This window comes from Notechis scutatus, chromosome 2, assembly GCF_049901735.1.
Source record: "Notechis scutatus isolate UNSWTSFEM ecotype Mainland chromosome 2, rNotScu1.2, whole genome shotgun sequence".
Classification (NCBI taxonomy): Eukaryota; Metazoa; Chordata; class Lepidosauria; order Squamata; family Elapidae; genus Notechis; species Notechis scutatus.
The window spans coordinates 192,183,932-192,197,166 of NC_142010.1; the positions used below are offsets into that span (position 1 = coordinate 192,183,932).

Below are 13,235 nucleotides of genomic sequence, written 5' to 3' on the forward strand. Positions count from 1 at the left end.
GAAGATTAAAGGTAGGAATAGGAGGTCTCAGAGAGGCAAACAGCTTCTAGTCCTATATTTAAAGCCACCTCAAAGCCTAGGAAACATGCAAAAATCAAGAAATCAAATTTTCCTCATTTTGCTGCTGAATTTCTGCAGAACAATCTCAATGAGTTGGAAGCTGCATGCAGCCTTCAGGCTTTTCATCAATTGAGAAGAAATGCATTATCTCCAGCCACTTTCCAAGTCCAACAGGAATTATATTACAAGCAAGATGGAAATTACAGCAGGAATCTCATTGAACACATAATTACTCCACAAGCCCTAATGGAATTTTTGACTTGTATTTCTTAAACAACAATCCCCTTACATTCAGCTTTGGTTGTAAAAGCTAAATAATCCTATGCTTATCAAGATCAACAACTTACACAGTTTGAACTGATTAATATCTTTTGGGCAGTAATGGGCTTCAGGGTTTACTGATTGTGGTCTAGAAAACAGATTGACTGACATTTCCTGGCAACTGTGGAAGGCACCTGTGGAGTTCCCAGTGAAACATCAGGAAATCTGTTTTCTAGACCACAATCTCTAAACCCTGAAGCATAATGTTGCCCAACAGATACCGGTCATGAAAGCCTACACCAGTATATAATGCCGTTTCTTTTTCTTTTTAATAGTCTAAGTCATTTATATCTTAGAGTGTTATGAATCTCTAGTCAACACTGTATAAAATACCGCTGTACCAAAATAACATAATGCATTGTATAATAAAAACAAATTTTATTAACACCATTTTATAAATAAAAAACAATAAAAATGTTATGTTAGAAACTAACTCTTGATGGGCATGCCAATGTGAAAAGCAAATTAAGTAACAATTTTAAAAAATGCTAGAACCACATCTAACTTAGAAGACCCCACTAAAGTAGATTATTGATTTCTTTTAATCTCATACAACCTATCATTTGGGTGTTTTTTTTTTAATAAATGAAGTTTTTGCCTCATGAGAATTTTAAGAATTATACCCATATTCTGGTTTCTCATTAACAAAAAAGAGATGGGAAAAAATCAAAGAAAAAAAAAAAGAAACATTTGGAAGAATCTTAAATATGGCTTTCCATGTTCTGACTACAACTTAAAAGTGTTTTGGATCTCATGAAGCACAGTACCTCTGGTACTCACTAAGGCAGCTTCCTCTTTTAGGCTTTTGTGTAAGCCTGCAAAATAAAAAAATCCTGCAGCTGCTCTAAGAATTGCAATAGTTTTAATACCACAAAGACTGGACTGGAACAAGATTTAGATAAGTTATTTTAAATCAGGGTCCAAGAGTGCACAGGCCTAATACAAATCCCTTCATTAGCATTATGAAGGCTGATGTAGTTCTTTAGATACATCAGAAATGTGGCAAGTTGGAGAAAGCCATCCATCAACATCAACAGGATGAGTAGTTTGTGTAAGAATGTTGAACACACAGCCCAACAGCATTGAAATTGTTACCTCTGCATTATGCTTAGCAGTTATGTCAAGTTTATCTTTCTTGGCTTGATGGAGTTTCCTTCTCAGATCTTCCTTTGTTTCCATATCAGCTTCACTGTGCTTGTGGAGAAATGTCTTTCCAAAGTTCCTGTTTTAAAAATACAAGGACTTTTCACTACAAATGGTCTCAGTCATACCAGCTCTGAAGTTTCAAATAATCGAGGCAGCAAGGTTGAATTTCTTACTCAGAACTAAGTCCCACTCAATTTATAAGATTTGTTTCCAAGGTAATATACTCTGGAGGTGGCTATTATTGGAACTGTTTTGCTTCCAGTTCACAACCCCTGCAATTCAAGAATGTATCTATCTAAAGCTACCTACATCTGCATCTGCATTTCACTGAAGGACATTTTAAAGATTATCAACTTTTTGTTATTTAATGCTAAATGTACTGATTTAAAAATTCTGCTTTATATGAATATATTTTGAAGGGTTGTGAGTCACCCTGAAAAATGAAGGTAGGGTAGAAATAAATTAAGCACAAATTATGCTTCTCGTAATAAAATCAATCCCTTTCAAACCTTACATCTGTTACATTCTCTCTCTTGAAGAAATAAAATTAAAAATAACACTTATTTTGTTCAGCCAGCATTTTTCCAACTCTACTTAGAAAAATATGGCAGCATTGTTCATTAAAAATGCAGTTCTAATAATTTTGTAGAAGGGGAAAGTCCAGGAGGAACGGCTTATCATGTTGACTGCAACAGAATAAAATATTTTCTGTGCATAGCTTTTAAAGTATAGATGTTTTGCATTTTGCCAGCCCCCATACATTCATTTAATGAGAAACAGAGGGAGATGTTGACTGGCCTCCTTGATGTCAAGGGAAAATAAGTTTACCCTGATGAACCAAGCCTCAACTCTAATTACTATTAATTCATAATTACTGGAAGATGCACACACACAACTCTCTTAATGTTATCTTTTTAGGCATCAAAATACAAAATATATGAAAACTGCATACAATTCTTAATTCACAAACCTCATTCAGCTTCTGAAATAAAAGGGAGAAGTTCACAAAACAAAATGAAATCTTGTACCTAAGTTAGTGAGGTAACTATGGTAACCATTCCAATGGAATAACAAAGTGTTTTTTTCCTTGCATTGACAGCTGAGGAAGTGTGATAAAATACCCATTTTATTTTATATAATATACCATACATGGAAAACTAGACAACTTTTGAAAGTACTGCATCCACTTTTCATATCACATAGGAAGTGATTGGCAGAACAATTCAGGGATAAAAACAATGATACAGATATGACATGATAGTAAGCAGGAAAAGACAAATATAAACATGGTAAAACAAGAGGAAAAGCCAAGCTGCCCCATTAAAAAAAAAAAACTTGCCAGTAGGCAAATATACAAAGTTTTAAAAAGATTTCATTAAATATCACATTTTGAAGAGAAAATGGAAGCAAACTTCTGAAGGGGACTAAGTACACTTCTCTGAATAATTTCAATCTCACAGTTGAAATGGTACTGTTCATTAGGAAGGAAGCTGCACTTTTTTTATCAATTTTTGTTATCCTAACAGTTGCCATTGTATTTGGTAAGTAAAATACGGAATTTGGAAAATAAGTTATCCTTTTGCTTTGATTAGTGATGTTTTGTTAATTAGCAAAACTGGATTGAAAAACCATCAAAATCATATGTATGCATGTGAGGGGTAAAGTATATATGTTTATATGTATGTGTGTATATCAGTATTTTGCTATTCTTAAAGGGATTGCAGAAATGCTTTATCAAGGGATGTTGTCTTGTATTCATTTATAGCACAATCCTATGTTTGTGTGTTATTTCCAACCAAAACTTGCTAACAATTTTGTGATGCAGGTATGGGGAGTTACTTTGAAAAGCACCTACAGTAAGCTAACACAATCCTACAGAAAGCTGAATTTCCACTAAGATACCTGCACTATAGATGGGCTAATTATCTGATAGCTATCGTAATATTACTTCAAACTGTGAAATCTGAAAGTATGAAGTATTAACAGCATGATTTGTACATCCTCAATTGCCACCTGGTACTAAACATTTTCCCCAAATATGTATTTTTCTACAGTTAACATTCTATTAGAAATTTCATATGATAGAATTAGAAAATGGCAGAAGTTTACATGGTCAAAAGAGAGAACAGAAATTTTCATAACTGTATTCTTTGTTAATTATCAGAATTAAACTCACCGTTTCATTTCAGAGATTGAGTAATTCACTTGAGAATCCATTACAACTAATTTTCTACTTTATGTTCTCTGAACAAACAATGCTATTTTCATAGGTATTATTGTTTGCACCACAAGATTTCAAACATCACTTCTTTTCCGATTTCTTGAGTCACATTAAAACCTACAATACACAGATTTAAATAAATATCTCAGTCACACCATTTTTGCAATAATATATTTGGATTTAATCACAAATTATAGAATTCTTTATTATTAAAGTATATGCCCAATAGTTTACTGAAGCCAGCAATAATCCAAAGAGTCACAACATGAACTTTAAATTTCTTTATTAATGTCATTATTTCCATCTCCACTCATCTTCATGTTACAAAAATAGATTATAGGCTTAAGAAACAGCTTAAGAAATAAAAAATAGGCCTAAGAAAAAACATAAATTTTGACGGATTTCCAAAAATAATAGGCATTTGGGATGCACTCCGAAGTACCTTTTTGAATAGTAGGTTGTGTTTCTAATGTTCTCATTTTGCCACTACAATCAATAAATTTTCTACAACCAATGTAGGTGTAGAAATTAAAATGTTGGATCAAGTCTGGACAGACCATCCTTAAAAACAGGAACTTGCTCCTTTAGACCTACCTACCACAAGGTCATAGGGATAAAATGCAGATTCTGGTGCAAGCTACTTTGAGTCCTGAAGAAAACATGGGATATAAATTTGGGAAATAATATAAATATGCTAGTCCCTTTGTTCAGCTTGAAAAAGCAACAAAAGAAATCCATAGTGGCAACGCAATTCAACAAGGGCTCCCAATTCACTGGTTAAAAATTAATGTCTAAAGCAGCTTTTCCCAACTTTTCAGGAATAGTACAAGAGTTGGGACATTGGAAGTTTTCTAGTCAAACTCCCTTTTCAAGCAGGAGACCTTATACTATTCTGGACCAATGGCTCTCTAATCATTTCTTAAAAACTTCCAGTGATGGAGCCATCATGTCATCCAGCTGTACAGCTTCCATTATCCCTATCTGTCTTCTGGTTGGAGATTTTGAGGTCAGTACCTCTAAAGGATTACAATTTGGAGTATATTGGCTGCAATTGTTCAAATTTTTTTGCAGTAAACTGGAATTCAGTGATAACTATCACTAGATTGTTTAACAGATGAATCAGCAAAAACAGTTCCCTTAATGGACATTGTGTTAGAGACTTTTTCACTTGGAAAAAGCAAATCCACCAAACCAACTCATTCTGTTTCACCTAAATAACTGATTACAGTTAAGCCAGTTGTAGTTCTAGAATTTGTGGCAAGACATTTACTTTGACTTCCTTGTTGCTACCATAATCTATTCAAACCCAGAATGAAGACCCCAAAACTATATCTAAATAAAAGTCTTCTGGATCATACAAACCGTCTGGCTCTTGTCAATAAAAGGCAAAAGAGTCTCTTAAACTTTTTGCCCCATACCTCTCTTTAATATAGTGTTGATGTCCATGCTTCCCCTAAAAATCCAAATATCAAAATGAACACAAATGAACAATTAAAACAATAGCATAAAACTTTGGAAAAGGTGGACTTTTTTGTAACAATGTACAACTATTAAACAATTCTTCATACCTTCCCTAGATTCTCTCTGGACCCGCTCAAGGAAAGTATAACTCAATTTGGCAACCCTGATATAAAGTGTGTGAGTACAAGGTGTGTGAGTACAAGATGGCCTTGAGGAAAGTATATGAACAGCTGCTGTGGGAATGAGGAACTCAAGATTGCTCCACCCTGATCCTCTTTGGTGTTGGGGGACAGCAGAGAAGGGGAGTGAATATATCAAATTTGCAAGCCTGTTATTACACTGTGCAACAATAAAGTGGCATTTCTGGGATCTTTGGTGTCTGTTTCCCGGCCCAACTAACCTCAAAGGGCTGATAGGGTGGAACTGTGGATAGATCCCTTCTCCCTAATGTAGACAGATGCCAAAATCATACCCAGTTAAAGAGCCACCTCATTCCTTTTTGCCATCAGGGTGCTCCCAGCTTCATTCCTGTGCTCAAGTTGCTTAGCAACAGATCTTTATTTTTAAATGGTTGAAACAAATCCGGACCATCCTTAAATCAACTGGGGTAAGATTTTATACCATCTACCAAGGAAGGAAATCACATTTGAAAGAGAAGCAAAAGGTGTCATGTGTATGTTTCTATCGTTTATATAGGGCAAGATCACATCGGCTAAGACTCGAGATAACTTCGTCGCACCTAAGACCCTAACACTGATAGTTTCAGAAAAACTGCAAAGGGTTCAACAAGCGGCAGTTTTCTCATGTAAAGTTTTCTCACGTATAGTTTTCTCACGCCTCGGGGCTAGGAAAGCCTCTACAAGTGAATTTCGAATGCTTTCATCCTGCTTCCTATAAAACGAGTATTCCTCCTTCTAAGGTCAACAACCGTTGGAGAATTTGCCGGTTTTACCGCTGCTTGTAATCCCTGTTTCACACCTCCCTGATCAATCCGGATTAAACGACGGGGCTCTGCAATACATCTTCGGTCTGTCTATTTCTCTCCAGCTCAAGCCAAACATTCCTCCTCCTGGTTTCCAACTCTTCCCTCCTACCGATCTACCGTAACGCCACGGTCGAAATCTGCCGCCCTCCCCATCTTCGTACCTGTTTGCCGCGCCTGTATTTGAAAGCAGCAATCATGAGATCGCCAAGCTATCGGATATGAACTATCTGCAAGGCACCGGGTTTTTTTTTTTCTGGGCGGGCTTTAGGACCCAGGGAGTAACGAGAAAGCCCGGACATTCATGCTAACTTCTGACTGACTTTACAACGGTGATTTCCGGTTAGAGAGCAACCAGCGGTTCGCTCAGCGGCTTTGTGTTGTCTTCCGGTCTCAGACTACCCATTGGAAGAATGTGAAATTGTGACGTAACACGTTCTAAACCGGAAGATTCTTCGCCCGCCCTCGGTTTGCTTCAATCCGCTAAACAGAGCATGCGCTAAAGGAGTGTGCTGCGTAAACACTTTGCTCCCGCTCTGTTTGCCGCTTTAAGAAATAATAGGTGCTGTTAACGGGTTGACAAACTTAATACTAATAATGGATGGGAAGGAAAATAGATGCGTAGTTGTCTCTGCAGTCCTAAGCACTTTATACTGTGCAGGGATACTAAAAGTTTAGCTTCCTGAATTCAGTGGAATTTATTTCCAAATTGTTTTACGTATTGCAATTCATGTTTATTAAATCGCAATTGTAATATTCAAAATAAAAAATGAATCTTTGATTAGATAATATATTGCAATTCCATACAACAGTCTATCATTTGATTACAATTGTATATAAACAGTGAATTTTGTTCACTGAATCCATATACCACAATAAATCATTACTTTTCAAGAGAGTATATTGCAAACACCCAATAGAACATCTATGGTTAACTCTCTTCCGGTCTTACACTGTTTCCACAAAATACTACTAGCTTGATCTGCTTGTGTGTGTGATCTTAGATGCTGATCTAGTGATATTGCCCCAGACAGACTTGGCGCAGTCTTGGGCTCCTAGATCAGGGATGTCTATCTCAGGTCGTCATGGCAGTGTCACCTGACATATCACAACTTTTTTTTCCCCCTTTGCTTAAACCGGGTGTGGGTATGATGTATCCAGCCCAGGAATTTGACAGCTCTGTCCTAGACTCCTCAAAGAGCAGTTGTGGCTGGGGGAGTGTTGCACAGCTTCATGTTGTGCATCTGTTGTACATCTTCCTTGATCAGGAGGCCCTAGTCACCTCCAGATTGGACCACTGTAATGTTATTTACATGGGGCTGCCCTTGAAGAGTATCCAAAAGCTTCGACTGGTGCAGAATGCAGAGTTGCAGGCTGTTATGCGTGCTCCTTGAAGAGCACATATATCTCTGCTTCATGGGCTGTGTTGGTTCCAGCCCAATTCCAAGTGTTGCCTTTCCCCAACTACATCAGCCCATCCCATTAATTCTGGCAGAGAAGGCATGTCCTGGGTTCCATAGGCCAGGGACCTGTATTTGGTGGGTCTCAGGAGGATAGCCTTCTCCGCCATGGCATCCACCTTACACAGCGTTCTCCCATTTCCCCACAAAGTTAGGCAAGCTTCAACCCTGCCACCAAAAGCCCCTCAAGAGCTGGTTATGTCATCAGACCTGGAGCTCCTTGGAAAACAGACATAATGGTAAATGACTCCACTGTGTTTGATGTTCTTGCACACTGTGGGTTTTTAAAAAAATATTCTTATTTTAATATGTTATTATTATTTTTTATTTATCTGTCATTTTATTCTATTGTTGCACACTGCCCAAAATCATTTTGTATGATATAGGCAGCAATATAAATCTGATTAATAAAATATTCAAAAAATAAAAATGAAAGTAGCTCGTTTCCTAGAAACCAGAATTTTGACCAAGTCACATCAAAATTGAAAAAAATAAAAATCCACAGTGGCCCAGTCAAAATAAGAACCACTGTAGAAGTGGTACTTTGTATACTCATTTTATGCATCCATATAAGAAAGGGAGAAATATAAAAAAGAAACAAGGAAAAGTAACTGCAAATGGAGCAACCCATTTTTGGCCCGCTATAGCATCCTGTAAGTACTTGTGTCTATATCAGAGGAAAGGATTAACTTCAAAATATTTGTTTTGCCCAGGACTGAACAGTATGGAAAGTTAGCGTTTAGGTGAGCTAACAAACAACAAATCTTAAGTTAAAATAATGGTTAAATTGCTTCATCTTTATATCTGACTTTAAATAACAATCTACTGTATCTTTAAAAGGAGACTACCTTAGTCTCTTAATCAAGGTTGTCACAGAAAAAGGAACAACCCCCAAATTAAGGACTGAAGTGTGTCCACTATTCCTGGTCTATTCCTGGAGGAATCAGATATAAAATGAAAATTGTAAAAATATGGGAAGAAGTACTTCTGCTACTTCTCCATAGTGATTACAATCCAATTTAAATATTTGCAAATTATAATTTTTAGACTATTTTAGAACAAAAAAAAATTATTTTTGAACAGCCAGCCAGTCAACCAGACATCTGTCTCTAAGTTGTGTTACTTTCATGCATTCATAAAGAAGTCCTTGACTCAGAGCAACTACTTTATATGCCCTGGAATATATTTCCATTAAGTGTTCAAGGCAATTCTATTTGTAGAAAAACATGACACTCTACAACCTGAAGAACTTTACATTGTGTGGAATTACTTACCAGTTTGAATTAAGAAAGCATAAGATGAAGGTCACCTTATATCCTTGAAAGGCAATTGGCCTCTTTGGGAGATCTAATTTATCTATGCTGTTTGTCCAATTAGCTATACCTTAATTTTTAAACAAACACAATAGTCATTACAATATAGGTTTTCAGTGCATTCTTGTACAAAGAGGGGAATCATTGCTGTTGAAATATCTAATTGTTTCAGAAGCAAGATGAACAACAATAGATATAAATTCATTTAATCCAGGCTATAATTTCCCATTAAAAGTTAACACAATGAAATAAAGTTTCCGAAACAATATTCCCAGAGTGTAGTCTATATAATAGAATTATTAAATTTACTCAGTTGTCTCACCAATTTACAAAATCCACTGATTAGGATGTATCTATAAACATAACATATAAGCACAAATATATTTTTTAATAATAAGCATTCAAACCATTCCAGAGTTGTACGTGCAGATTCCAATTTTATTAGTAATAATTTAAAATATATTATTTTGTTTCTTGCTCTGTACAATTGACTCAATTATGTGGATTATATTAAGTAACTATGCAGTATATTCTTCTACTCTTTCCTATTTTGAAGATGGTGCTATTAGAAACTGATGGAGAAAGGATTCAAGGTTGAAGATAGAAAAATAAGTGAAAGAAAAATGAAAGGAAAACCATTTTTAATTGTCATAGTTGGAATATAATCTTGACTCCTAGAAGCAGGTTTTACAATACAGTCTAATCCTGGGAGCTATTTCCCTTACAGCAGGAACGCTTATCATTTTTAAAAGAATAGCATCAATAGTTTCAGATGTTTTTTTGTACCCAAAGCAATTTAGCTCAAATCAAAAAGTTTTCCCTGTAGGGTGAAAACATTAGCAAAACTGTAGAACAGCATGTGGATACTATTATACCTGTTTTCTTTTTAATTTGCATTTGAACTAGGCTTGGAGAAAGATAGTTTGCTTTTATTATTCAAAACTAAGTACACAGAGATTAAACTGCTTCAGTGTTTTCCCCTGAAGAGTCTTAATAGTACAGAGCAGTGACACCAGGAAATAATGTGAAATAGCTCTGTTTATATTGCTAAAACCTTTCCTGAAAAACAGAAATTCAAAATTGCTCTGAGTAGTTTTTTTCTGTACCCAATCTGGAAATCTAGATATTCAGATAATTGAAATAACTATTTTTGATTTTTGAAACGCACTTATGTTTGTATTCCACACAGTGATTTATGGGTAGATGGATTACTGTAACGCACTCTACATGGGCCTGTTTTTGAAGAGAATCTAGAAGCTCCAGCTAGTGCAAAATGTAGCAGCATGGATAATTATGTGCACACCTAGATCAGCACATATTACACCTCTGTTCTGCAAGCTGTATTAGATATCAGTTTGTTTGAAGCTGCTGCTGCTGATCTGCAAAGACCTACTTGACATGAGGCTGGGATACTTGTAGAATCACCTCATCCCAATTACAATCTTCTAGTCCCATCAGATCTGGCAGAAAGGGCACATTGCAGATCCAGTCTACACAGGAATATCAGCTGATGGCACCCAAGAGACCTTTCTCTGCCAGAAGCCACCATTTGGAATACCATTCACCCTGAGGTGAGATTGGTCCCTACTTTGTTAGCCTTTCAGAAGAGTCTGAAAACATGGCTTTTGTCAACTGGTTTAGAAGTCCAGTGATGTTAGTGGAGAGCCTGCTAAGAGGCTGTACTTTTAGGTACAACATAATGGTGCTCTCCGCTGATTATGTTTAAGGTTTTTAACAGTTTGTTTTTAATCTTTTTTAATTATTGGAGGGGAGTTGGTTGACTTGGTATTGTTTTCTGGATTTTTAACTTCACAAGCCACCCACAGTCATATTAGCGAGATAGGTAGCTATCAACAATTAATAAATTCATTAGGAAAGACAATTAGGTGTGATTATTTTAAATACTGCACAAGAAATCAGGAGACTAAATTGTAGTCCTGCCTCAGGCATGAAGCCCGCTAGATAACTCTGGGCAGCTTACTTCTTCTCAGCCCTAAAAAAAAGGCAATAGTAAGCGCTTCTGAAAAAACTTGCCAAGGAAACTGCAGGGACTCATCCAGGCGTCAACACTGATGGAAAGCACATCCAATTTCATTAAGGAATGCAAGATTTCTTCTTTTACCCAAACTTCAATGACTGAATTTGCAATATATACTGGCATAAAATGTGGAAATCCAATCAGTATAATTTTATATTGAAAATCCAATCAGTGCAAATTCAATCTGTATAATTTTATATTGAACAAGGCTAGTTTTTAAAAGCAACATATTAAGTATATATGTTAGAATTCAATGCAACTACAGTCATTGTCTTTTATATGATATATCAGTCTATGAAATGGCACACTGAACTTCACAGCATATATTTTTGTTCTTTGTACGATAGTTTTCAACATGGAATATACAATTGTATCTAATATGACAATGCTTATCTCATACTTTGAATTAGCCACCTGTATTTAATATTAGTGTATTGTATAAATCCAGCTAGTATCACCTGCACAAAGCTACTCATGAAGAAATGGCAGTATTTCATGCTATTTAGAAAATGTGGGCACTAGATTTATTGCATTTAGTATTCATCATTCCCTTTTTGAAGCTCATGGCAGTATTTTAAGTCATTATAAGGCTATGACCAATTCAACTGAGTAGAAAAATTAGGCTCCAGGATACCTATTTTCTAGTTGAATATGGATTTGAACTGATACATACATGTTATCGAGTATTAAATCACCATTCAGATGATCCATAATTTTGTTCCCTCTAGCAATCAAGCAAAGACTTCTGGAAAAGCAGAAGAATTGGGTCATTTTCTGTCATGCCACACATGCCATCATCTCCTTCTACCAACCTTGCCTGTGGAGATTCATGCTGTTATCTGAGGCATAATATTGCGTAGACTGTTTATCCCAAAGGTAATAAATTCTGTATACCAAATAAATGCAATCATTCTTCAACAAACAGAAAACTAACCTCACTGTCTGCATTTTACAACACACTGAGCCACAAAACAACCACATTTTAGCCTAGAGTATTATGCAAGCCTAGCAGAAAAGATTTAATTAGTTATTTTGTAAAGAGCTAGGATGATATAGTGATTAAAGCACTAGGCTGGTTCAGGCCTACCACAGCTATGAAAGCCCATTGTGACTCTGTGTCTGTCACTCTCGGCTCACAAGTTGTTTTGTAGGGCAAAAATGGGGACAGGATTATAAATGTGCCTCAAGCTTCTGAAGGAAAGGTAAAGAATAAATTAGTCATGCATATAAAATAATAAACATTGAAAAGTCTACATTCTAGTATGCTTTCTATAAAAAAATGAAGAAAGGTCTCTGCTGAATTTTGACACAGAATATTGAACTCACAATTCCATAGCCTGAAAACAGTGCAGTGAATTTAATATATTTATTCACACCAGTTCACTAGTAACCATATTGGCAAAAATAAACAAGAGTCACATTTGTGGTATATCAATTTGATAAATAAACAACGTAGAATGTCTGGCTCAGTTATGAAAACCCAGTCGCTGTGGCTCAGTGTGATATACTATGAAACTGACCTAAGTATAAATTTAACTATTAGTCAGAAAGCATATTGTATGAAGAGTCTTTTATTAATAGCGATACAGCTACTGCTATTAAAACCTACTTAGAAGAAACTTCTCAAACTGTTGCATTAACAAGCAGCATCAGTCAAAACTCTGCTTTGGCAACACAGAATTGAAACCTGAATTTGATTTCCTAATACAGAACTTTAATCAAATCATCATATCGCAGGGCAATTTAAAACCCACAATATTTACTTTTTAAAAATCTAAACGTCATTTTTTTTTTTAATCTAAACGTCAAATTATTTTTAAAAATCTGCCTGGATTGACAGCATTTCCTGCAGAGCTCAGACATGATTTTTACATTTCACTGCCTTGTTTTCACTGGAGACCTCGGGAGAGAATGGTAAAATTGTTTTTTAAAAAAAACTAGAGCAGGAATCCTACTACAAACTTACTCATATTGTACTGGCAAACCTTCATGTGAAGCAAATTCTATCAAAGCCAGCCTGATTTACTTCCGAAGAAAACACTCTGCATCCGACTGAATGCAAACCTTTTATGTTCTATCCACAGAGCATTATAGGAAACCCAATAAAGAGGACCTGTTTCTGTTTTTGTCCCAGCAGGGTCAAATATCCCCACACCAACAAATCCTGGCTCAGCATATATAATATGTTAAGGCTGACCCTTTGGCGATACTATTAGGCCCATTCAAAGTTGCA

The 13,235-nt window shown here is 35.8% G+C and overlaps 1 protein-coding gene across 4 annotated transcripts in view; it reads right to left on the reverse strand.

Moving 5' to 3' along the window:
- Positions 1-6,540, reverse strand: part of CCDC171 (coiled-coil domain containing 171) — a 200,773-nt gene extending 194,233 nt beyond the window's left edge. For 2 of the 4 annotated variants that reach the window (XM_087957657.1, XM_087957653.1), the window contains exons 1-3: positions 6,356-6,532; positions 3,704-3,865; positions 1,477-1,603 (exon numbers count right to left, since the gene is read on the reverse strand). In XM_087957657.1, the coding sequence (XP_087813783.1) occupies positions 1,477-1,603; positions 3,704-3,744 (168 nt within the window). In that variant the 5' untranslated portion in view covers positions 3,745-3,865; positions 6,356-6,532. Of the gene's footprint in view, positions 1-1,476; positions 1,604-3,703; positions 3,866-6,161; positions 6,291-6,355 lie in introns of those variants that run through there. The other 2 variants (XM_087957656.1, XM_087957654.1) reach the window with 2 other exon arrangements.
- Positions 6,541-13,235: the final 6,695 nt, after the last annotated feature.